The 26801-nt window shown below is 46.5% G+C and overlaps 1 protein-coding gene across 2 annotated transcripts in view; it reads right to left on the bottom strand.

Annotated features, from left to right (window-relative positions):
- LOC139366497 (clathrin interactor 1-like) overlaps window positions 1–26801 on the bottom strand; it is a 46401-nt gene that overhangs the window by 5762 nt on the left and 13838 nt on the right. For both annotated transcript variants that reach the window (XM_071104021.1, XM_071104022.1), the window contains exons 2-8: window positions 26640–26744; window positions 26170–26266; window positions 25334–25442; window positions 24406–24576; window positions 16270–16474; window positions 9014–9236; window positions 8785–8878 (exon numbers count right to left, since the gene is read on the bottom strand). In XM_071104021.1, the coding sequence (XP_070960122.1) occupies window positions 8785–8878; window positions 9014–9236; window positions 16270–16474; window positions 24406–24576; window positions 25334–25442; window positions 26170–26266; window positions 26640–26744 (1004 nt within the window). The remainder of the gene's footprint in view (window positions 1–8784; window positions 8879–9013; window positions 9237–16269; window positions 16475–24405; window positions 24577–25333; window positions 25443–26169; window positions 26267–26639; window positions 26745–26801) is intronic.

Genomic DNA, 26801 nt, shown 5'->3' with positions numbered 1-26801 from the left:
GGTTTGCATCTAATTATCGTATAAAATTAATGAGTAAAGATGAAACTATTTGTGAAATTATGTAATGTGATGTTGAACCGTTAATGTGAGAGAATTGTATTTCTGTTTAAAGTTGAACGAAGTCATTGGCCCGCCGCCATGAGCACAGACATCGATCTTGCGTCATGGGACAGCCCTTTTCTACTGTTACGAATATAACCCACACCTGAAGAAATTCCCTTCAGACCATGCCTACCTATGTCAGCTGAGGGAGCTAAGGTTTGAGTAGAGACCATAAAAACCTCAGGATAAGCTAAGGTTGTAATGGTTGCTGAATTCTTAACCATACCACGTGGTTAAACTCTGAGACTATCGATTCCGATAGAATAAGAGCAACTTGTTGATACTAATTACTAGTCTGCAGCTAGGGATTATGTACCCTTGAACGCGAAGACTGACAACCGCCGAAACATCTATACAATAAGAACAGTTCTGAATTGGACTCTGAAGTATCCATTCTAACCACGAAAGACTCATTGGAAGCAGATGGAGAGACAAGCGGATGAACTTTCCAACAAAAAGATGAACGATTCCAACAGAGATCACGATGACACACTGAGCGTAAATATATATATTGATTGCAATTACTCCCGAATGAGTGTGCATTCATGTGCAAAGGATTAGCATTTCAATGAGTGATGAATTCCAGATGTAGTCCGTTAGGCCAAACGGTACGATTTCTGTCAGTCAATATTAATTTCTAGAGCCAGTAATGTTAGAAATTGGAGGATAGATCTGTTCGGTGCTGAACCGAATTATTCTGTCCGCCGACCGCACTAAGCCAGTGTGGGTAGGCCACAAGCGTATCCGTAGTTATGTACCGTGTCGCTCCGGTCAACATAAAGCTAGCAAGGTAAACCGAATGGGTTAATATGAGACGTCACTAGTAAACCCCCCTTTTCATGGTGAAGGGGATCCTATTTTGTGCATGGTAGTGAAATTTCAGATTTCTGCGATCACTGGCGATGAAGAATCGCCAGTACACCTCTTGGAAAAAGAGGTACAGGTGGGCAAAAAAGTATTTAGTAAGCCACCGATTGTGCAAGTTCTCCCACTTAAAAAGATGAGGCCTGTCAACTATGACAGACAAAATGAGAAAAAAAATTTCCAGAAAATTACATTATAGGATTTTTAAATGAATTTATTTGCAAATTATGGTGGAAAATAAGTATTTGGTCAATAACAAAAGTTTCTCAATACTTTGTTATATACCCTTTGTTGGCAATGACAGAGGTCAAAAGTTTTCTGTATGTCTTCACAAGGTTTTCACACACTGTTGCTGGTATTTTGGCCCATTCCTCCATGCAGATCTCCTCTAGAGCAGTGATGTTTTGGGGCTGTTGCTGGGCAACACAGATTTTCAACTCCCTCCAAAGATTTTCTATGGGGTTGAGATCTGGAGACTGGCTAGGCCACTCCAGGACCTTGAAATGCTTCTTACGAAGCCACTCCTTCGTTGCCCGGGCGGTGTGTTTGGGATCATTGTCATGCTGGAAGACCCAGCCACGTTTCATCTTCAATGCCCTTGCTGATGGAAGGAGGTTTTCACTCAAAATCTCACGATACATGGCCCCATTCATTCTTTCCTTTACACGGATCAGTCGTCCTGGTCCCTTTGCAGAAAAACAGCCCCAAAGCATGATGTTTCCACCCCCATGCTTCACAGTAGGTATGGTGTTCTTTGGATGCAACTCAGCATTCTTTGTCCTCCAAACACGACGAGTTGAGTTTTTACCAAAAAGTTATATTTTGGTTTCATCTGACATGCTCCCAATCTTCTTCTGGATCATCCAAATGCTCTCTAGCAAACTTCAGACAGGCCTGGACATGTACTGGCTTAAGCAGGGGGACACGTCTGGCACTGCAGGATTTGAGTCCCTGGCGGCGTAGTGTGTTACTGATGGTAGGCTTCGTTACTTTGGTCCCAGCTCTCTGCAGGTCATTCACTAGGTCCTGCCATGTGGTTCTGGGATTTTTGCTCACCGTTCTTGTGATCATTTTGACCCCACGGGGTGAGATCTTCCCCAGATCGAGGGAGATTATCAGTGCTCTTGTATGTCTTCCATTTCCTAATAATTGCTCCCACAGTTGATTTCTTCAAACCAAGCTGCTTACCTATTGCAGATTCAGTCTTCCCAGCCTGGTGCAGATCTACAATTTTGTTTCTGGTGTCCTTTGACAGCTCTTTGGTCTTGGCCATAGTGGAGTTTGGAGTGTGACTGTTTGAGGCTGTGGACAGGTGTCTTTTATACTGATAACAAGTTCAAACAGGTGCCATTAATACAGGTAACGAGTGGAGGACAGAGGAGCCTCTTAAAGAATAAGTTACAGGTCTGTGAGAGCCAGAAATCTTGCTTGTTTGTAGGTAACCAAATACTAATTTTCCACCATAATTTGCAAATAAATTCATTAAAAATCCTACAATGTGATTTTCTGGATTTTTTTCCCTCATTTTGTCTGGCATAGTTGAAGTGTACCTATGATGAAAATTACAGGCCTCTCATCTTTTTAAGTGGGAGAACTTGCACAATTGGTGGCTGACTAAATACTTTTTTGCCCCACTGTATGTGATACCCAAACGTGGATCACATTAAGATATCCAGCCAATCGCAATTGACTGGATATCGATGTCTCATACAATTTAACTAACAAGTGAAATTGCCAGATTTACTTCTCAAGTGGATCTTTTAAATAATATCCAAATTGATTGGGTTTCTACAATGAGACAAGTTAAACTTTTTCCAGATTAACTTCTCTAGGATAGGGGGCAGCATTTGGAATTTTGGATGAAAAGCATGCCCAAATTCAACTGCCTGCTACTCGTCCCCAGAAGATAAAATATGCAGATTATTAGTAGATTTGAATAGAAAACACTCAGAAGTTTCTAAAACTGTTTGAATCATGTCTGTGAGTATAACAAAACTTATTTGGCAGGCGAAACCCCAAGGACAAACCATTCAGATTTTTGCTTTTTTGAGGTCACTCTTTTCAATGGTTTTCATTGGGAATCCAGATTTCAAAGGGACCTTCTGCAGTTCCTACCGCTTCCACTGGATGTCAACAGGCTTTAGAAATTGGTTGAGGTTTTTCCTTTGAGAAATGAAGAAGTAACACTGTTCAGAATGAGGCTCGAGGGAAGTGTACTTTTTGTTAGAGGCGCGTGACCTGAAAGCCCGCTCCAATTAGTTTTCCTCCGGTATTGAACACAGATCATCCAGTCTTCAATTTTATCGATTATTTACGTTAAAAATACCTAAAGTTGTATTACAAAAGTAGTTTGAAATGTTTGGACAATGCTTACAGGTAACTTTTGAGATATTTTGTAGTCACGTTGCGCAAGTAGGAACCGGTGTTTTTCTGGCTCAAAGGCGGCAAATAAATTGACATTTTAGAGATATATCGACGGAATTAATCGAACAAAAGGACCATTTGTGATGTTTATGGGACATATTGGAGTGCCAACAGAAGAAGCTCGTCAAAAGGTAAGGCATGAATTATATTTTTTATTTCTGCGTTTTGTGTCGCACCTGCAGGGTTGAAATATGCTTTTCTCTCTTTGTTTACTGGGGTGCTATCCTCAGATAATAGCATCGTTTGCCTTCGCCGAAAAGCCTTCTTGAAATCTGACACGTTGGCTGGATTCAAAAGAAGTGTAGCTTTATTTTGGTACATTGAATGTGTGATTTGAAAGTTGAATTTTTATAGTAATTTATTTGAATTTGGCGCTCTGCATTTTCACTGGATGTTGGCCAGGTGGGACGCTACCGTCCCACATATCCCAGAGAGGTTAACCTCTTGAAGCTAGGGGGCACTATTTTTATGTTTGGAAAAATAAAGTTCCCAAAGTAAACGGCCTATTTCTCAGAACCAGATGCTAGAATATGCATATAATTGACTAGGATAGAACACACTCTAAAGTTTCCAAAACTGTCAAAATATTGTCTGTGAGTATAACAGAACTGATATTGCAGGCGAAACCCTGAGCAAAATCAAACCAGGAAGTGGCTTCTATTTTGAAAACTCCATGTTCCGTAGCCTCCCATTGCTCCGTAGCCTCCCATTGCTCCGTAGCCTCCCATTGCTCCGTAGCCTCCCATTGCTCCGTAGCCTCCCATTGCTCCGTAGCCTCCCATTGCTCAATTTAAAGGGATATCAACCAGATTCATTTTCCTATTGCTTCCTCAAGGTGTCAACAGTCTTCAGACATAGTTTCAGGCTTTTATTTTGAAAAATAAGCCAGAACGATAACATCGCGTCAAGTGGTCACATGAGTTTTGCTCGCGCAACAGAGTTTGGATAGGTATTGCTTTTCCCTCTCCTACTGTGAAAGACATTTGCAGTTGATAATTATCGATTATATATTTTAAAAACAACCTGAGGATTGATTATAAAAAACGTTTGACATGTTTCTATGGACATTACGGATATTATTTGGAATTTGTCTGCGTTGTCGTGACCACTCTTTCCTGTGGATTTCTGAACATAAACAGAGGTATTTTGGATATAAAAATAATCTTTATGGAACAAAAGGAACATTTGTTGTGTAACTGGGAGTCTCGTGAGTGAAAACATCCGAAGATCATCAAAGGTAAACAATTAATTTGATTGCTTTTCTGATTTTCGTGACCAAGCTACCTGATGCTAAGTGTACTTAATGTTTTGTCATGCGATCGATAAACTTAAACGCTTGGATTGCTTTCGCTGTAAAGCATAATTTCAAAATCTGAGACAGGTGGATTAACAAAAGGCTAAACTGTGTTTTGCAATATTGCACTTGTGATTTCATGAATATGAATATTTTTAGTAATATTATTTGACTGAGGCGCTATGCTATTCAGCGGTTGCTGATGACAATTATCCCTCTTAAGGGATGGGTAGCTTCAAGAAGTTTTAATGAACACAATGACTAAGTGGACTCTGCAATGCAGCAGAATTCCACCCTTAGGTGCCTTCTGGAGGAAGTACAGAATGGTCACGCTCTACAGCGTGACTACCTATCCAAGCAACCGGAGCCCTGTACTCACAGGACTAAAGACGATAGGTTTCAGACTTTGCCTCCCTCATGTGTCCCTCAGTCTTCTCCTCTTGGCCATTCGGCACTGAGTAATATGGAGCCTTTTGGCCAACAACAACAAAGCTTGGCTTCTCCTCTTGGCCTTTCAGCCCCAATTTCCCCACAGGAGGAAGCCAACCCTCTCCGCCCACTTGGCACGGAATACCTTGACAAACTGGTCAAGAACTTCCCCACCTTTGACCCCGTTCCAGGTCAGCCTAAAGACACAGACGTTTCTAGCTGACATATAGGATGCATTGGATGGCTACCCGAACACTACGGGTTCTGACAGGTTTTACCTATTGAAGCGAACGTCGAATAGACACGTGACAAGGTTCATTCGCCTACAACAGCAACACGTGCTAAATGACTCCACTAAACTTGCAACAGTTTTGAAATGGGAATTCAGTGGTTCTGCGACTCGCAAACAAGATAGCTCACTGGCTAACACCATCAAACAAGCTCAGAACGAACACCCACAAGCATTCTATCATAGACTTTGTTCAGCTTACTTTGGCCTACTCACTGAAACAGGAATGGAAGCACTGCTACCATTCAAACAAATGTTTCTGTCTAACATGTATCCCACCTTCATTACCTATTTGGGCCCTGCAGCCCACATTGGCTTGCCTATCTTACAACTCAGAGAGCTTGCAAGCACAGTTTTTGAGGCATCAAAAGTTCACAACGCTAAGAGCCCTGACCAGTTGGTTTTGAAGTTTGACCAGGAGCACTCACTCCAGTTAGAGGGTACATTATCAGGTATTGGAGAGTTGAGGGATGACGCACAACAACAGTTTCTACCACGAAACCACGATTCCAATAACCTCCGCGGTCTAAATAACTGTAAAGTACATCGCCATCAAAACGACTACCGCTACAATCGACCTGTTCGCTACGTTCCTGCACCCAACCCACACAAAGTGTCAGAGCACAAGGGTAACAAAGGGCTGAAGGACGATCAAAACGTAGACCAATGTTCTCCAGAAGTTCCACTACGTGAAGTAGTAAAGCGAGAAACATTTTGAGAAAAGGGTCAAAGTCACAAGGACTAGACGGGGATTACCAGACACCAGGTCCGCAGGACCCATAGCAAGGACGTTAAAATTCCAATCTCTCCCGCTCTCATTCAAAACCCTATCCAGGGCCCGCTTGATCAAGAAACAAGCCCACGGGCTTTGTCTATAGACTCTGATACAAAGATTGCGAAGAAAAAGGTAAACCGCTTCGTCAAAGCCAAGCCCACTCAAAATCTGAAAAGTCGATCTGCTTCCACCTTGAACAGAAATGGCACATCACGTCGTTGCGAATGACCATTCCACGTTGTGGGGAATATGTCCACTAAACACGAATCTAAACGCCCATACCTGGAAACAGTCCTGGAGGACTGTTTAACTTGTCATGCGCTAATTGATTTGGGCGTGACAATATCGCTCATCTGTCAAACATTGTTCAATTATCTCAAAAGGGCTTTGAAACCACCTCAAGGAGATATTAAGATATCTCGATACATTCCATCAGCCAACCTGACTGACCATTCTTTTCAAGATTTCGAGCCAGCTGCCTCTGTGAATGAGCAACTTCCCTCCTCCTTGCAGTCTTGCAATACTGTAGTTGAGATGAACTTCTCTTGCCCTTTGGACACTTCCGCAAGCACTGCGGACATCTCAGCAAGAAAAACAGATGCGCAGAGTATACTCTGCTTCCGATGATACACCTTCCGCTTTGTGGGACTGTCACCTCTTACAATGACACTAATGGCGCCAGTCCAGCAACTGACCCGATGACTCCCACTGGTGAAACACTGCGATATCACAGACCAATATCCTCGTCTCAGTTCGCAGGTACTGAAGAGGTTGCCACACGCGGACGTGGTGGTGACTGACTGGGGAGAATAGTCGCCCAGACCCATGATGAGCCTCATCGAGACTACGGACAACACCGTACGAGGCTGCCAGAGCAGAAAACAAATCTAGTTGTAAACTCCCCTATGAGAAGAGTGAGGAGCAGACAGGCCCCTAGATGGGGAAAAATCTTAGAACACATCTAAAATATTAGTAGAAAGAGGAGGAAGGGAAGCGCTACTAAGGTACACAATAGTACATTTTGCATTTAGAAGGTGCTCTTTGGTTAAAGGGGTAGATTGGTCACCAAAAAGGAAGACCAAGGCACTCTTCATATAATTGATTAAAAATGCCTTTATTAGTATGGCATGTTCAATAGAAACAAAGTTTTTAAAAACCAACACGTTTTGGCTGCATTGCCTTCGTCAGGGAGTACAACAAAAAAAAGAAATACAATGTCCTCTTTTGAACAGCCTTTCTAATAGCCCTAATTGGAAGAGAGTGGTTACACAATTGATTGGACACACCTAGTAAGCAATACTATACACATTAAAAGGTGAAATACTGTAGCTAGGTTATCATAAAAATACAACTCCAAGCTAGAAGTATCAGAACACTAAAAGGTAGTTCTAACCTTAAATATGACTGGGAGAAGTGTCAAGAATAAGAAAGCAATATATTCCATAGTACACTAGAACACCGTACGACATTTGGAATGAGACTAACGTGATGTAAATAATAATTAATTAATTAGAAGACTAATTGATCAGATATTAAAATATCTGAAAAGTTATGTTAGGAAAATTATAACTTTGTAATCTCAAGATTTTCCTTGGTGCCCCAACTTCCTAGTTAATTAAGTAATAATAGAGAATTGATTTGATAAAATAACAGTCTTCACTTTTATGATGCCAAAGACACGGCACCTGTAACTACACTACCTCTCCCTAACCCTCCGTGATGTCCTGTAACTACACTACCTCTCCCTAACCCTCTGTGATGTCCTGTAACTACACTACCTCCCCCTAACCCTCCGTGATGTCCTGTAACTACACTACCTCCCCCTAACCCTCCGTGATGTCCTGTAACTACACTACCTCCCCCTAACCCTCCGTGATGTCCTGTAACTACACTACCTCTCCCTAACCCTCCGTGATGTCCTGTAACTACACTACCTCTCCCTAACCCTCCGTGATGTCCTGTAACTACACTACCTCTCCCTAACCCTCCGTGATGTCCTGTAACTACACTACCTCTCCCTAACCCTCCGTGATGTCCTGTAACTACACTACCTCTCCCTAACCCTCCGTGATGTCCTGTAACTACACTACCTCTCCCTAACCCTTCGTGATGTCCTGTAACTACACTACCTCTCCCTAACCCTCCGTGATGTCCTGTAACTACACTACCTCTCCCTAACCCTCCGTGATGTCCTGTAACTACACTACCTCTCCCTAACCCTCCGTGATGTCCTGTAACTACACTACCCCCTCCCTAACCCTCCGTGATGTCCTGTAACTACACTACCCCCTCCCTAACCCTCCGTGATGTCCTGTAACTACACTACCTCTCCCTAACCCTCCGTGATGTCCTGTAACTACACTACCTCTCCCTAACCCTCCAGGATGTCCTGTAACTACACTACCCCCTCCCTAACCCTCCGTGATGTCCTGTAACTACACTACCCCCTCCCTAACCCTCCGTGATGTCCTGTAACTACACTACCCCCTCCCTAACCCTCCGTGATGTCCTGTAACTACACTACCCCCTCCCTAACCCTCCGTGATGTCCTGTAACTACACTACTTCCCCTAACCCTCTAGGATGTCCTCTCAGTGGGTGTAGTTACCGGTGGCTGCTGCAGGCTGGCTAGGTCCTGTATCTACCATCAATAGGTCAGCCAGACCACTACTGGAGGGCTGGGGTGCTACTGCGGACAGAGTCTGGAACAAAGAGAAGGAGAGGAGAGATGTGAGTAGAGACAGAGGGAGCGAGACTGCACTGTCCACACCAGATGGCAACAATAAGCTAGAGTGAACCAGCATGGACTGAATGCACATGGACGCATGTGCACACACCTGTTTTGCAGAGGTATCAGGGCTCTTGTCTCCTGTGTAGTGGGCTGCGGCTCCCAGGGACACAGTTTTGGATGGAACCCCGCCTCTCTTCTTGGTTGCGGTGGTTTCTGTTGCCTGGACGATCTGGACGCTCTTGGTCGTTACGGTTTCCTCCTCGTCTTTGAACACTGACCTCCCAGACTGGCCATTCTGCGACGGGCGACCTCGCTCCTCCTCGTTGTCACTAAGGAGACCAAAGAGGACGCTTTGTTTTGGGGATAATTCAAAAGAAAAAGTGTGGGACTAAAGTATGACAGAACATCAGGTTTTTGATATACTGTAATATTTGTTTATTTAAACCTTTAGAGCCATTGATGTTAAAAACCTGTTGCTAGGGCGACCTGGCAAGAAGGCAAAACAGGGAAATAGCAGCGTGTATATAAAATATTACAGAAAAATACAAAAAAGACAAAGTGTGACAAGTTCCAGATACATTTGAAGATTAGAAACAACTGCTGCTAATCAAAACAGTGTTGTCAGAGTCTTAACAGGCAAGGGCACTAACTCCCCTAACTTTAATATATTTTGAAGCATGTTCCAGGATGAAGGGGCATTATGGGAAAAAAATATTGTTTCCCCATGTCAGTTCTAGCCTTAGGAACAGACAAGGACAGCAGTGACTGTGAACGAAGACTGTATTGAGTGACTGATCTGGTCAGTGAGGAACAGAGATACAAAGGGAGTTGTTCCATCAATGCTTTAGCCTCCTGGTGGAGAGAGACAACACTGCACCACAGCATACACATCAGTGATGGGTGAAAGAGCTAGCATTTGTAATAAATCTTAAAGCACCATGATACGTACACCATGTCCAGAGTTAAAGGTACTTGCTGAGGCATGAATATAAACAATATCCCCATACTCCAGCACCGATAACCAAGTGCTTTGATTAAGATCCATTCTGCCTAACATTGAAAAGCATGATTTGATCCTAAAATAGTAACCCAATTTCAACTTACAATTCAGTTTTTCATCTAACCAAATCCCAAGATACTTATAGGAGATGACCCTATCAATTTGCTGGCCTTTTATAGTTAAAATCTGTAGGTGTTAACTTTCAGGGAAGCGAAAAACCATACATTTAGTTTTCCTTGCATTAAGCAACTGCACAGTCCTCTTATGGCCTCAGAGTTTGGAGATAACAAGTCCCAGTTTAAAATCGCCCATAAGGACCATTTCATCCCACCCCCCCAGTTCAGACAGAGAATCTAAATCTAAGTTCACAGGTTTCGATAACTGCAGTTTTAAAATGTAAAAAAATACCCTAGTTCAGTAACCACACATCTATTTTTAATATAGATGGCTATACCTCTCCCGTTACTCTGTCAGTCACATCGATAAACATTATATCCATCCATGCCTGTAGACTGACTCAGAACTGATTTCTTAAGACAGGCCTGGAACAGAACTAAGACATCTGGGTCAGCAGTGTGAATGCAGACTGTTATCATGTCCATTTTCAGCATCAGACTCCTCACATTAATATGCATCAGTCCCAACCCTGATCTAGTTTTTAAATCATTTGGAGTCGGAAGTTCATCCATGGCCAATGGGCCTGGGTGAATGTTTCCTGACCCATAGCCAATGGGACTGGGTTTAGGTGAATGTTTCCTGATCCATAGCCAATGGGCCTGGGTTTGGGTGAATGTTTCCTGATCCATAGCCAATGGGCCTGGGTTTGGGTGAATGTTTCCTGACCCATAGCCAATGGGACTGGGTTTGGGTGAATGTTTCCTGATCCATAGCCAATGGGCCTGGGTTTGGGTGAATGTTTCCTGACCCATAGCCAATGGGACCGGGTTTGGGTGAATGTTTCCTGACCCATAGCCAATGGGACTGGGTTTGGGTGAATGTTTCCTGATCCATAGCCAATGGGACTGGGTTTGGGTAAATGTTTCCTGATCCATAGCCAATGGGACTGGGTTTGGGTGAATGTTTCCTGACCCATAGCCAATGGGCCTGGGTTTGGGTGAATGTTTCCTGACCCATAGCCAATGGGACTGGGTTTGGGTGAATGTTTCCTGATCCATAGCCAATGGGCCTGGGTTTGGGTGAATGTTTCCTGATCCATAGCCAATGGGCCTGGGTTTGGGTGAATGTTTCCTGACCCATAGCCAATGGGCCTGGGTTTGGGTGAATGTTTCCTGATCCATAGCCAATGGGCCTGGGTTTAGGTGAATGTTTCCTGATCCATAGCCAATGGGCCTGGGTTTGGGTGAATGTTTCCTGACCCATAGCCAATGGGACCGGGTTTGGGTGAATGTTTCCTGATCCATAGCCAATGGGCCTGGGTTTGGGTGAATGTTTCCTGACCCATAGCCAATGGGACTGGGTTTGGGTGAATGTTTCCTGATCCATAGCCAATGGGCCTGGGTTTGGGTGAATGTTTCCTGACCCATAGCCAATGGGACCGGGTTTGGGTGAATGTTTCCTGACCCATAGCCAATGGGACTGGGTTTGGGTGAATGTTTCCTGATCCATAGCCAATGGGACTGGGTTTGGGTGAATGTTTCCTGTCACCAAAAGCAGAATAATAATAAAACACCTTGATTTGTTGCTTCCTAAAATCTCTCTGCATTTAGATGATTTAAAATAATCCAAACTATAGTCATCTGATCCAACAAAGAGTTTTTAGCCAGTCCAAACCCTGTAGATGAGAAAGGCTTATGAAGAGGAGTCACATGCTATACTGCTATACTATCAGTTAAAGTAGGATTTGGCGGTATCTCTGGGTTAGGGAGATGAGATAGTCTCAGTTATCAAAAACAATGTAATGAGCCATAACCCATGAAGGTAGCAATTAAAACCATTTGTACAAAAACACTAATTTTTAACCACTGAATCCAACAGTTCACTAAAACAAAAAGAAAACAAATAAAAGTATGCAGAGTCAGTCTTTTGAAATCTTAAATTCCCTAAAAATGTTCAGTTGTAGCCTACAGGTCCAGCAGTCAGAAACCAAGAGTGCCCCCAAGCAAAATAAAATGCGCTGACAGGGATTTCGACCAGTGTGTGTGTGGATCTGGTCAATGTGCCCAGTGTGTGTGTGGATCTGGTCAATGTGCCCAGTTGCCTTGCAGTAGTCTACCGCACAGTGAGGCGGCAGCAGCAGGCCCAGTAGACCAGCCAATCAGCCGTGGCGAGCCCACCCGTTGGGGAAATCCTGGGCTAGGAAGCCCAGCGCATCTAGATGTTATGTCACAGCGCAGAAACCGGCCTGCGGCTGCCACCACATAAAACACAGCAAGGCAAGAGTCAGAAGACTCCGTCAGATGGAAAACCTGACCGTCGTGTCTAGTCACAGCACAGATGTATCCTCTCTCTGCTTTCAGGGCGGGCACCATACCCGTCTCCTCGTGTAGAAACCAGCAGATAACATTGCTTGGTTTACAAGCGATTTTAACGCTTTGATCCTGTAGCATTTTAGATCTTACCTGTTGTTTGAGGACAACTCTCTCAGCCTATAACGGTTTTGCGAAGTAATTAAAAAAAAATGTAACACTTGAAACAAACAGTGTGACAACACGCTCAGCGAAACTGCCCTGCAGCAATCTTGAATCTAGGTTGGCATGTTCAAATCAAATCAAATCAAATTTTATTTGTCACATACACATGGTTAGCAGATGTTAATGCGAGTGTAGCGAAATGCTTGTGCTTCTAGTTCCGACAATGCAGTAATAACAAGTAATCTAACTAACAATTCCAAACTACTGTCTTGTACACAGTGTAAGGGGATAAAGAATATGTACATAAGGATATATGAATGAGTGATGGTACAGAGCAGCATAGGCAAGATACAGTAGATGGTATCGGGTACAGTATGTACAAATGAGATGAGTATGTAAACAAAGTGGCATAGTATAGTATAAAGTGGCTAGTGATACATGTATTACATAAGGATACCGTCGATGATATAGAGTACAGTATATACGTATGCGTATGAGATGAATAATGTAGGGTAAGTAACATTTATATAAGGTAGCATTGTTTAAAGTGGCTAGTGATATATTTACATCATTTCCCATCAATTCCCATTATTAAAGTGGCTGGAGTTGAGTCAGTGTCAGTGTGTTGGCAGCAGCCACTCAGTGTTAGTGGTGGCTGTTTAACAGTCTGATGGCCTTGAGATAGAAGCTGTTTTTCAGTCTCTCGGTCCCAGCTTTGATGCACCTGTACTGACCTCGCCTTCTGGATGATAGCGGGGTGAACAGGCAGTGGCTCGGGTGGTTGATGTCCTTGATGATCTTTATGGCCTTCCTGTGACATCGGGTGGTGTAGGTGTCCTGGAGGGCAGGTAGTTTGCCCCCGGTGATGCGTTGTGCAGACCTCACTACCCTCTGGAGAGCCTTACGGTTGAGGGCGGTGCAGTTGCCATACCAGGCGGTGATACAGCCCGCCAGGATGCTCTCGATTGTGCATCTGTAGAAGTTTGTGAGTGCTTTTGGTGACAAGCCGAATTTCTTCAGCCTCCTGAGGTTGAAGAGGCGCTGCTGCGCCTTCTTCACGATGCTGTCTGTGTGAGTGGACCAATTCAGTTTGTCTGTGATGTGTATGCCGAGGAACTTAAAACTTGCTACCCTCTCCACTACTGTTCCATCGATGTGGATAGGGGGGTGTTCCCTCTGCTGTTTCCTGAAGTCCACAATCATCTCCTTAGTTTTGTTGACGTTGAGTGTGAGGTTGTTTTCCTGACACCACACTCCGAGGGCCCTCACCTCCTCCCTGTAGGCCGTCTCATCGTTGTTGGTAATCAAGCCTACCACTGTTGTGTCGTCCGCAAACTTGATGATTGAGTTGGAGGCGTGCGTGGCCACGCAGTCGTGGGTGAACAGGGAGTACAGGAGAGGGCTCAGAACGCAACCTTGTGGGGCCCCAGTGTTGAGGATCAGCGGGGAGGAGATGTTGTTGCCTACCCTCACCACCTGGGGGCGGCCCGTCAGGAAGTCCAGTACCCAGTTGCACAGGGCGGGGTCGAGACCCAGGGTCTCGAGCTTGATGACGAGCTTGGAGGGTACTATGGTGTTGAATGCCGAGCTGTAGTCGATGAACAGCATTCTCACATAGGTATTCCTCTTGTCCAGATGGGTTAGGGCAGTGTGCAGTGTGGTTGAGATTGCATCGTCTGTGGACCTATTTGGGCGGTAAGCAAATTGGAGTGGGTCTAGGGTGTCAGGTAGGGTGGAGGTGATATGGTCCTTGACTAGTCTCTCAAAGCACTTCATGATGACGGATGTGAGTGCTACGGGGCGGTAGTCATTTAGCTCAGTTACCTTAGCTTTCTTGGGAACAGGAACAATGGTGGCCCTCTTGAAGCATGTGGGAACAGCAGACTGGTATAGGGATTGATTGAATATGTCCGTAAACACACCGGCCAGCTGGTCTGCGCATGCTCTGAGGGCGCGGCTGGGGATGCCATCTGGGCCTGCAGCCTTGCGAGGGTTAACACGTTTAAATGTCTTACTCACCTCGGCTGCAGTGAAGGAGAGACCGCATGTTTTCGTTGCAGGCCGTGTCAGTGGCACTGTATTGTCCTCAAAGCGGGCAAAAAAGTTATTTAGTCTGCCTGGGAGCAAGACATCCTGGTCCGTGACTGGGCTGGGTTTCTTCCTGTAGTCCGTGATTGACTGTAGACCCTGCCACATGCCTCTTGTGTCTGAGCCGTTGAATTGAGATTCTACTTTGTCTCTGTACTGGCGCTTAGCTTGTTTGATAGCCTTGCGGAGGGAATAGCTGCACTGTTTGTATTCGGTCATGTTACCAGACACCTTGCCCTGATTAAAAGCAGTGGTTCGCGCTTTCAGTTTCACACGAATGCTGCCATCAATCCACGGTTTCTGGTTAGGGAATGTTTTAATCGTTGCTATGGGAACGACATCTTCAACGCACGTTCTAATGAACTCGCACACCGAATCAGCGTATTCGTCAATGTTGTTATCTGACGCAATACGAAACATCTCCCAGTCCACGTGATGGAAGCAGTCTTGGAGTGTGGAGTCAGCTTGGTCGGACCAGCGTTGGACAGACCTCAGCGTGGGAGCCTCTTGTTTTAGTTTCTGTCTGTAGGCAGGGATCAACAAAATGGAGTCGTGGTCAGCTTTTCCGAAAGGGGGGCGGGGCAGGGCCTTATATGCGTCGCGGAAGTTAGAGTAACAATGGTCCAAGGTCTTTCCTCCCCTGGTTGCGCAATCGATATGCTGATAAAATTTGGGGAGTCTTGTTTTCAGATTAGCCTTGTTAAAATCCCCAGCTACAATGAATGCAGCTTCCGGATAAATTGTTTCCAGTTTGCAGAGAGTTAAATAAAGTTCGTTCAGAGCCATCGATGTGTCTGCTTGGGGGGGGATATATACGGCTGTGATTATGATCGAAGAGAATTCTCTTGGTAGATAATGCGGTCTACATTTGATTGTGAGGAATTCTAAATCAGGTGAACAGAAGGATTTGAGATGTTATAGTGGAGGACAGAGGGTAGCTCTCTAACATGCTGTAATGTGAAATGAGGAGGAGAGGGTAGCTCTCTAACATGCTGTAATGTGATATGAGGAGGACAGAGGGCAGCTCTCTAACATTCTGTAATGTGATGAGGAGGACAGAGGGTAGCTCTCTAACATTCTGTAATGTGATGAGGAGGACAGAGGGTAGCTCTCTACCATACTGTAATATGATATGAGGAGGACAGAGGGTAGCTCTCCAACATACTGTAATGTGATATGAGGAGGACAGAGGGCAGCTCCAACTTCTCCCTGTACCTCAGTTTGTAAGGCTCTACCTCCCGCTCTCTATTTGAGTTATTAATACATTTCCTTAGTCTTTCTTGCAAACTCAACCAGGGGAACTGTTCTCTCTCTCCTAACCTGAATCTGTCTGGTGAGTCATCCCTCTCCTAACCTGAATCTGTCTGGTGAGTCATCCCTGTCCTAACCTGAATCTGTCTGGTGAGTCATCCCTCTCCTAACCTGAATCTGTCTGGTGAGTCAACCTGGATCTTTCTGGTGAGTCATCCCTCTCCTAACCTGAATCTGTCTGGTGAGTCATCTCTCTCCTTACCTGAATCTGTCTGGTGAGTCATCCCTGTCCTAACCTGAATCTGTCTGGTGAGTCATCCCTCTCCTAACCTGAATCTGTCTGGTGAGTCATCCCTGTCCTAACCTGAATCTGTCTGGTGAGTCATCTCTCTCCTTACCTGAATCTGTCTGGTGAGTCATCTCTCTCCTTACCTGAATCTGTCTGGTGAGTCATCTCTGCTCTGCTTCTTGAACTTGTTGATTGTGTCATCGATGGTGCTGCCAATCTTATCACTGATCTCCCCCAGTTTGTCACTGAAGGGAAACTGGCCTTGGTCTCTTTTCCAGTCCTCATCCCACTTCCCTCTGCTGCTTCCCTCATTACCGCCAGAGCTGCTAGAATCATACCGGTCACTCGCTGGAGAGGGAGAGAGAGATAGAAAGAGAGAGCGAGAGAGGGGGAAGAAGAGAGAGCGAGAGGGGGGAGAGAGAGGGGGGAGAGAGAGGGGGGGAGAGAGAGGGGGGGAGAGAGAGGGGGAGAGAGAGAGGGGGAGAGAGAGGGGGGAGAGGGGGAAGAAGAGAGAGCGAGAGAGGGGGGAGAAGAGACAGGGGGGGAAGAGAGAGAGAGAGGGAGGAAGAGAGAAAGAGGGGGGGAGAGAAAGAGGGGGGAGAGAAAGAGGGGGGGAGAAGAGAGAGAGGGGGAGAAGAGAGAGAGGGGGAGAAGAGAGAGGGGGGGAGAAGAGAGAGGGGGGGAGAAGAGAGAGGGGAAGGAGGGGGGGAAGAGAAAGAGGAGGGGAAGAGAAAGAGGAGGGGGGGAAGAGAAATAGGGGGGAGAGAGGGGGGGTAGAGAAAGAGGGGGGGAAGAGAAAGAGGCGGGAGAGAGAGGAGGGAGGAGAGAGAGAGGGGGGAGAGAGAGGGGGGGAGAGAGAGAGGGGGAGAGAGAGAGGGGAGAGAGAGGGGGGACGAGAGGGGGGACGAGAGGGGGGACGAGAGGGGGGACGAGAGGGGGGACGAGAGGGGGGACGAGAGGGGGGACGAGAGGGGGGACGAGAGGGGGGATGAGAGGGGGGACGAGAGGGGGGAGAGAGAGGGGGGGAGAGGGGGGGAGAGAGGGGGGGAGAGAGGGGGGGAGAGAGAGAGGGAAGAGTGAGAGGGGGGACGAGAGGGGGGAGAGAGAGAGGGGGGGAGAGGGGGGGAGAGAGGGGGGAGAGAGGGGGGGAGAGAGAGAGGGAAGAGAGAGAGGGGGGGAGAGAGAGGGGGGGAGAGAGAGAGGGAAGAGAGAGGGGGGGGGAGAGAGAGGGGGAGAGAGAGAGGGGGAGAGAGAGAGGGGGGGGGAGAGAGAGGGGGGGAGGAGAGGGAGACGTATATCAATGAAATGGCGAGGGCACTAGAAGTCTGCAGCACCCGACCTCAAACTACTAAAATCTGAAGTCAAATGTCTACTATTGATTTGGTGCTTCCGTCCCCAACCAAGGAGGACCTACAGCAGCACTTAGATTTGCTGTACAGACCTGGGCCGTGACAGTAAATCTCAGTAAGACAAAAACAATGGTGTTCCAAAAAAGGTCCAGCCACCAGGACCACAAATACAAATTCCATCTAGACACCGTTGCCCTAGAGCACACAAAAAACTATACATACCTCGGCCTAAACATCAGCGCCACAGGTAACTTCCACAAAGCTGTGAACGATCTGAGAGACAAGGCAAGAAGGGCCTTCTATGCCATCAAAAGGAACATAAAATTCAACATACCAATTAGGATCTGGCAAAAAAATACTTGAATCAGTTATAGAACCCATTGCCCTTTATGCTTGTGAGGTCTGGGGTCCGCTCACCAACCAAGAATTCAATGTAAAACACCAAATAATACGCACAGAGCAGAATTAGGCCGATACCCGCTAATTATCAAAATCCATAAAAAAGCTGTTAAATTTTACAACCACCTAAAAGGAAGCCATTCCCAAACCTTCCATAACAAAGCCATCACCTACAGAGAAATACACCTGGAGAAGAGTCCCCTAAGCAAGCTGGTCCTGGGGCTCTGTTCACAAACACAAACAGACCCCACAGAGCCCCAGGACAGCAACACAATTAGACCCAACCAAATCATGAGAAAACAAAAAGATAATTACTTGACACATTGGAAAGAAATTACAAAAAAACAGAGCAAACTAGAATGATATTTGGCCCTAAACAGAGAGTACACAGTTGCAGAATACCTGACCACTGTGACTGACCCAAACTTAAGGAGCTTTGACTATGTACAGACGAGAGGTCGACCGATTATGATTTTTCAACGCCGATACCGATTATTGCAGGACCAAAAAAGCCGATACCGATTAAATCGGCCATTTTTGTTCTTTATTTGTAATAATGACAATTACAACAATACTGAATGAACACTTATTTTAACTCAATATAATACATCAATAATATCAATTTAGCCTCAAGTAAATAATGAAACATGTTCAATTTGGCTTAAATAATGCAAAAACGAAGTGTTGGAGAAGAAAGTAAAAGTGCAATATGTGCCATGTAAGAAAGCTAACGTTTCAGTTCCTTGCTCAGAACATGAGAACATATGAAAGCTGGTGGTTCCTTTTAACATGAGTCTTCAATATTCCCAGGTAAGAAGTTTTAAATTGTAGTTATTATAGGAATTATAGGACTATTTCCCTCTATACCATTTGTATTTTATTAACCTTTGACTATTGGATGTTCTTATAGGCACTTTAGTATTGCCAGTGTAACAGTATAGCTTCCGTCCCTCTCCTCGCTTCTCCCTGGGCTCGAACCAGCAACACAACGACAACAGCCACCATCGAAGCAGCGTTACACATGCAGAGCAAGGGGAACAACTACTAGCAGGCTCAGAGCGAGTGACGTTTGAAACGCTATTAGCGTGCGCTAACTAGCTAGCCATTTCACATCGGTGAAAGTTGGAGTTGATAGGCTTGAAGTCATAAACAGTGCTATGCTTGACGCACAACAAAGAGCTGCTAGCAAAACGCACGAAAGTGCTGTTTGAATGAATGTTTACGCACCTGCTTCTGCCTACGACCGCTCAGTCAGATAATTGACTGCTCAGTCAGATTATATGCAACGCAGGACACGCTAGATAATATCTATCATCAACCATGTGTAGTTAACTAGTGATTATGATTGTTTGTTTTTTATAAGATAAGTTTAATGCTAGCTAGCAACTTACTTGGCTTACTGCATTTGCGTAACAGGCAGCCTCCTTGTGGAGTGCAACGAGAGAGAGGCGGGTCGTTATTGCGTTGGACTAGTTAATTGTAAGGTTGCAAGATGGGGTCCCCCGAGCTGACAAGGTGAAAATCTGTCATTCTGCCCCTGAACAAGGCAGTTTAACCCACCGTTCCTAGGCCGTCATTGAAAATAAGAATGTGTTCTTAGTTAAATAAAAGGTATACAAATAAAAATACATGAAAAAAAAAATTACGGCAAATCGGCGCACAAAAATACCGATTTCCGATTGTTATGAAAACTTGAAATCGGCCATTCCGATTAATCGGTCGACCTCTAGTACAGACTCAGTGAGCATAGCCTTGCTATTGAGAAAGGCCGTCGTAGGCAGACCTGGCTCTCAAGAGAAGATAGGCTATGTGCACACTGCCCACAAAATGAGGTGGAAACTGAGCTGCACTTCCTAACCTCTTGACCAATGTATGACCATATTAGAGACACATATTTCCCTCAGATCCACAAAGAATTCGAACACAAATCCAATTTTGACAAATGCCTATATCTCCTGGGTGAAATACCACAGTGTGCCATCACAGCAGCAAGATTTGTGACCTGTTGCCACAAGAAAAGGGCAACCAGTAAACAAACACCATTGTAAATACAACCCATATTTCTGTTGACTTATTTTCCCTTCTGTACTTGAACTATTTGCATATCATTACAACACATTTAAAATGTCTTTATTCTTTTGGAAGTGTAATGTTTACAGTCATTTTTTATTATCTACTTCACTTGCTTTGGCAATGTACACATGTTTCCCATGCAGAGCGAGAGAGCGAGAGAGCGAGAGAGCGAGAGAGCGAGAGAGCGAGAGAGCGAGAGAGCGAGAGAGCGAGAGAGCGAGAGAGAGAGAGAGAGAGAGAGAGAGAGAGAGAGAGAGAGAGAGAGAGAGAGAGAGAGAGAGAGAGAGAGAGAGAGAGAGAGAGAGAGAGAGAGAGAGAAAGGATTGTTAGTAGGCCCTTTACAAGAGTAAAGGACACTCCAATGTATGTCTGTTTGTGTTCCAGATTGACTGCTGAATCCTCCCCCCATACTGTCAGAGGACTTACTGTATCTGCTGAACCCTCCCCCCATACTGTCAGAGGACTTACTGTATCTGCTGAACCCTCCCCCCATACTGTCAGAGGACTTACTGTATCTGCTGAACCCTCCCCCCATACTGTCAGAGGACTTACTGTATCTGCTGAACCCTCCCCCCATACTGTCAGAGGACTTACTGTATCTGCTGAACCCTCCCCCCATACTGTCAGAGGACTTACTGTATCTGCTGAACCCTCCCCCCATACTGTCAGAGGACTTACTGTATCTGCTGAACCCTCCCCCCATACTGTCAGAGGACTTACTGTATCTGCTGAACCCTCCCCCCATACTGTCAGAGGACTTACTGTATCTGCTGAACCCTCCCCCCATACTGTCAGAGGACTTACTGTATCTGCTGAACCCTCCCCCCATACTGTCAGAGGACTTACTGTATCTGCTGAACCCTCCCCCCATACTGTCAGAGGACTTACTGTATCTGCTGAACCCTCCCCCCATACTGTCAGAGGACTTACTGTATCTGCTGAACCCTCCCCCCATACTGTCAGAGGACTTACTGTATCTGCTGAACCCTCCCCCCATACTGTCAGAGGACTTACTGTATCTGCTGAACCCTCCCCCCATACTGTCAGAGGACTTAATGTATCTGCTGAACCCTCCCCCCATACTGTCAGAGGACTTACTGTATCTGCTGAACCCTCCCCCCATACTGTCAGAGGACTTACTGTATCTGCTGAACCCTCCCCCCATACTGTCAGAGGACTTACTGTATCTGCTGAACCCTCCCCCCATACTGTCAGAGGACTTACTGTATCTGCTGAACCCTCCCCCCATACTGTCAGAGGACTTACTGTATCTGCTGAACCCTCCCCCCATACTGTCAGAGGACTTACTGTATCTGCTGAACCCTCCCCCCATACTGTCAGAGGACTTACTGTATCTGCTGAACCCTCCCCCCATACTGTCAGAGGACTTACTGTATCTGCTGAACCCTCCCCCCATACTGTCAGAGGACTTACTGTATCTGCTGAACCCTCCCCCCATACTGTCAGAGGACTTACTGTATCTGCTGAACCCTCCCCCCATACTGTCAGAGGACTTACTGTATCTGCTGAACCCTCCCCCCATACTGTCAGAGGACTTACTGTATCTGCTGAACCCTCCCCCCATACTGTCAGAGGACTTACTGTATCTGCTGAACCCTCCCCCCATACTGTCAGAGGACTTACTGTATCTGCTGAACCCTCCCCCCATACTGTCAGAGGACTTACTGTATCTGCTGAACCCTCCCCCCATACTGTCAGAGGACTTACTGTATCTGCTGAACCCTCCCCCCATACTGTCAGAGGACTTACTGTATCTGCTGAACCCTCCCCCCATACTGTCAGAGGACTTACTGTATCTGCTGAACCCTCCCCCCATACTGTCAGAGGACTTACTGTATCTGCTGAACCCTCCCCCCATACTGTCAGAGGACTTACTGTATCTGCTGAACCCTCCCCCCATACTGTCAGAGGACTTACTGTATCTGCTGAACCCTCCCCCCATACTGTCAGAGGACTTACTGTATCTGCTGAACCCTCCCCCCATACTGTCAGAGGACTTACTGTATCTGCTGAACCCTCCCCCCATACTGTCAGAGGACTTACTGTATCTGCTGAACCCTCCCCCCATACTGTCAGAGGACTTACTGTATCTGCTGAACCCTCCCCCCATACTGTCAGAGGACTTACTGTATCTGCTGAACCCTCCCCCCATACTGTCAGAGGACTTACTGTATCTGCTGAACCCTCCCCCCATACTGTCAGAGGACTTACTGTATCTGCTGAACCCTCCCCCCATACTGTCAGAGGACTTACTGTATCTGCTGAACCCTCCCCCCATACTGTCAGAGGACTTACTGTATCTGCTGAACCCTCCCCCCATACTGTCAGAGGACTTACTGTATCTGCTGAACCCTCCCCCCATACTGTCAGAGGACTTACTGTATCTGCTGAACCCTCCCCCCATACTGTCAGAGGACTTACTGTATCTGCTGAACCCTCCCCCCATACTGTCAGAGGACTTACTGTATCTGCTGAACCCTCCCCCCATACTGTCAGAGGACTTACTGTATCTGCTGAACCCTCCCCCCATACTGTCAGAGGACTTACTGTATCTGCTGAACCCTCCCCCCATACTGTCAGAGGACTTACTGTATCTGCTGAACCCTCCCCCCATACTGTCAGAGGACTTACTGTATCTGCTGAACCCTCCCCCCATACTGTCAGAGGACTTACTGTATCTGCTGAACCCTCCCCCCATACTGTCAGAGGACTTACTGTATCTGCTGAACCCTCCCCCCATACTGTCAGAGGACTTACTGTATCTGCTGAACCCTCCCCCCATACTGTCAGAGGACTTACTGTATCTGCTGAACCCTCCCCCCATACTGTCAGAGGACTTACTGTATCTGCTGAACCCTCCCCCCATACTGTCAGAGGACTTACTGTATCTGCTGAACCCTCCCCCCATACTGTCAGAGGACTTACTGTATCTGCTGAACCCTCCCCCCATACTGTCAGAGGACTTACTGTATCTGCTGAACCCTCCCCCCATACTGTCAGAGGACTTACTGTATCTGCTGAACCCTCCCCCCATACTGTCAGAGGACTTACTGTATCTGCTGAACCCTCCCCCCATACTGTCAGAGGACTTACTGTATCTGCTGAACCCTCCCCCCATACTGTCAGAGGACTTACTGTATCTGCTGAACCCTCCCCCCATACTGTCAGAGGACTTACTGTATCTGCTGAACCCTCCCCCCATACTGTCAGAGGACTTACTGTATCTGCTGAACCCTCCCCCCATACTGTCAGAGGACTTACTGTATCTGCTGAACCCTCCCCCCATACTGTCAGAGGACTTACTGTATCTGCTGAACCCTCCCCCCATACTGTCAGAGGACTTACTGTATCTGCTGAACCCTCCCCCCATACTGTCAGAGGACTTACTGTATCTGCTGAACCCTCCCCCCATACTGTCAGAGGACTTACTGTATCTGCTGAACCCTCCCCCCATACTGTCAGAGGACTTACTGTATCTGCTGAACCCTCCCCCCATACTGTCAGAGGACTTACTGTATCTGCTGAACCCTCCCCCCATACTGTCAGAGGACTTACTGTATCTGCTGAACCCTCCCCCCATACTGTCAGAGGACTTACTGTATCTGCTGAACCCTCCCCCCATACTGTCAGAGGACTTACTGTATCTGCTGAACCCTCCCCCCATACTGTCAGAGGACTTACTGTATCTGCTGAACCCTCCCCCCATACTGTCAGAGGACTTACTGTATCTGCTGAACCCTCCCCCCATACTGTCAGAGGACTTACTGTATCTGCTGAACCCTCCCCCCATACTGTCAGAGGACTTACTGTATCTGCTGAACCCTCCCCCCATACTGTCAGAGGACTTACTGTATCTGCTGAACCCTCCCCCCATACTGTCAGAGGACTTACTGTATCTGCTGAACCCTCCCCCCATACTGTCAGAGGACTTACTGTATCTGCTGAACCCTCCCCCCATACTGTCAGAGGACTTACTGTATCTGCTGAACCCTCCCCCCATACTGTCAGAGGACTTACTGTATCTGCTGAACCCTCCCCCCATACTGTCAGAGGACTTACTGTATCTGCTGAACCCTCCCCCCATACTGTCAGAGGACTTACTGTATCTGCTGAACCCTCCCCCCATACTGTCAGAGGACTTACTGTATCTGCTGAACCCTCCCCCCATACTGTCAGAGGACTTACTGTATCTGCTGAACCCTCCCCCCATACTGTCAGAGGACTTACTGTATCTGCTGAACCCTCCCCCCATACTGTCAGAGGACTTACTGTATCTGCTGAACCCTCCCCCCATACTGTCAGAGGACTTACTGTATCTGCTGAACCCTCCCCCCATACTGTCAGAGGACTTACTGTATCTGCTGAACCCTCCCCCCATACTGTCAGAGGACTTACTGTATCTGCTGAACCCTCCCCCCATACTGTCAGAGGACTTACTGTATCTGCTGAACCCTCCCCCCATACTGTCAGAGGACACGCCGATGTATTTGTCTTTGTTCTTCTTTGCCTTCTTCCTCTCCTCTCTCAGTCTATCATCATCCTGGATTATATCCACCATCTCCTTCACCTTCTGACGCACGTTCACTCCCTGGTCCTTACCGTTCTCATCTACACAGAGGGAGAGGAACAAGTAAAAATTAGGGGAGATGAAGGTTATTGACAAGCTGGTGATATGACTCAAGACAGCTGTTGTGCCATTCGCCTATAAACAGAGGTGCCTTTTCAGAAAAACACTGAACTCTAAAAACTGCAACAGGACTGCAGATCAAAATGTAGGAAGCGGCTCAGTGTATTCAGAATGTCAGGTGGGAGAACATGTTTTGAGAAGACAAAATGCAGAACAAGTCCACAGCAGTGTGTGAATAATAAACATGTACAGTGGTTGTGGTGAGTAGCCTTGTTAAACAGTCTGTCAGTCTGGGTTCACAAGCCTACGTGGTGGTGAGGGGAGTGATTTACCTCTGCTTTGGAGCAGAGCACTGTGTGGTAGAGCTGCTTGTGGTTTACGCAGTGCTTATGAATGCTACAACACTGACTGAACACTGGCCCCTTTGTCTGGTTCTAAACTAACACTTCATCACAAAACACTCAGAGATGTACTTAAGACAGTTAACATGGATTCTACTCCACAGTCGAGACAGCGAGAGAGAGAGAGAGCGAGACGGCAGACAGAGAGAGAGAGCGAGACGGCAGACAGAGAGAGAGAGCGAGACGGCAGACAGAGAGAGAGCGAGACGGCAGACAGAGAGAGAGAGCGAGACGGCAGACAGAGAGAGAGAGCGAGACGGCAGACAGAGAGAGAGAGCGAGACGGCAGACAGAGAGAGAGAGCGAGACGGCAGACAGAGAGAGAGCAGAGTACTTGCCTACAAAGTGGTAGCTCTCCAGAGATCGTAGATCGTAGATGTGTTCTCTGGAGCTGGTGACAACTCTCTCTGAACCGTTCCTGATGAGGTGGGACAACAGCAGCAGAGACTGGGGAGAAGAGATGGAAAACTGTTGTTATAACTTCTCATGATGACCCTTCTATGTCATGTTTAGAGAGTTGAATAGCTATGGCTTATGTCTTGGTCCTAGAAAGAAAGTGAGTCTATATGCTCCCAATCTAACCAAGGTCTACCCATTACATTGTTAGAAGCATACACCGAGTGTACAAAACATTAGGAACACCTGTTCTTTCCATGACAGACTGACCAGCTGAAAGCTATGATCGCTTATTGATGTCACTTGTTAAATCCACTTCAAATCAGTGTAGATGAAGGGGAGGAGACAGGTTAAAGAAGGATTTTTAAGCCTTGAGACAACTGAGACATGGATTGTAGGCTGAATGGGCAAGACAAAAGATTTAAGCGCCTTTGAACAGATTATGGTAATAGCTGCCAGGCGCACCGGTTTGTGTCAAGAACTGCAACCCTGCTGGGTTTTTCACGCTCAACAGTTTCCTGTGTGTATCAACAATGGTCCACAAAGGACATCCAGCCAACTTGACACAACTGTAGGAAGCATTGGAGTCAACATGGACCAGCATCCCTGTGGAACGCTTTCAACACCTTGTAGAATCCATGCCCCGATGAATTGAGCCTGTTCTAATGGCAAAGGGGGTTGCAGCTCAATATTAGGAAGATGTTCCTAATGTTTAGTACACTCCGTGTATATAGTGTGCAACTTTCATGCTTATGACAGGTTATAGCTTCTCTCTGACCTTGTAGACCCTTCTCCAATTCTTCTTGTTCTCCCGGAGCATCCTGATCCACAGCATGTTCATCGCCTCTGGAAACTGCTCATACATAAACGTACATCTGAGGGGGGGGGGGGGGGGGGAGGAGAGAGAGAGAGGGAGGAGAGAGAGAGAGGGAGGAGGGAGAGAGAGGGAGGAGGGAGAGAGGACACAAACAGAGATAAACAGAGAGCCAGAGAGAGAGGGAGGAGAGGGAGGAGGGAGAGAGGACACAAACAGAGAGCCAGAGAGGGAGGAGAGAGAGAGGAGAGAGAGAGGAGAGAGAGGGAGGAGAAAGAGAAAGAGAGAGAGGGAGGAGAGAGGCAGTGGGAAGAGAGAGGGAGAGCCAGAGAGAGAGGAAGAGGTATAGAGTTTAGCTACATGGGAACGGTATTTAATTTAAATAACTATTTTTCCTGTAAAGTAGTGTGGGTGTGTGTGAACAGCGCCCCTACCTGGAAATATCGGCCATCTGCTGTCCTGAAGGTCCCCAGGGGTCATCGTTGGTGGCCTCCCTCACTTTAGACTCCACCTCTGAGTAGTTCATCACCACATTGGTTCTACAGGGGGAGGTAAAGGTAAGATATACACTGCTCAAAAAAAATAAAGGGAACACT

This window comes from Oncorhynchus clarkii, chromosome 14, assembly GCF_045791955.1.
Source record: "Oncorhynchus clarkii lewisi isolate Uvic-CL-2024 chromosome 14, UVic_Ocla_1.0, whole genome shotgun sequence".
In the NCBI taxonomy this organism is placed as follows: Eukaryota; Metazoa; Chordata; class Actinopteri; order Salmoniformes; family Salmonidae; genus Oncorhynchus; species Oncorhynchus clarkii.
The sequence above is the reverse complement of the archived record's forward strand: the minus strand, read 5'-3'. Positions and strand labels throughout refer to the sequence as shown.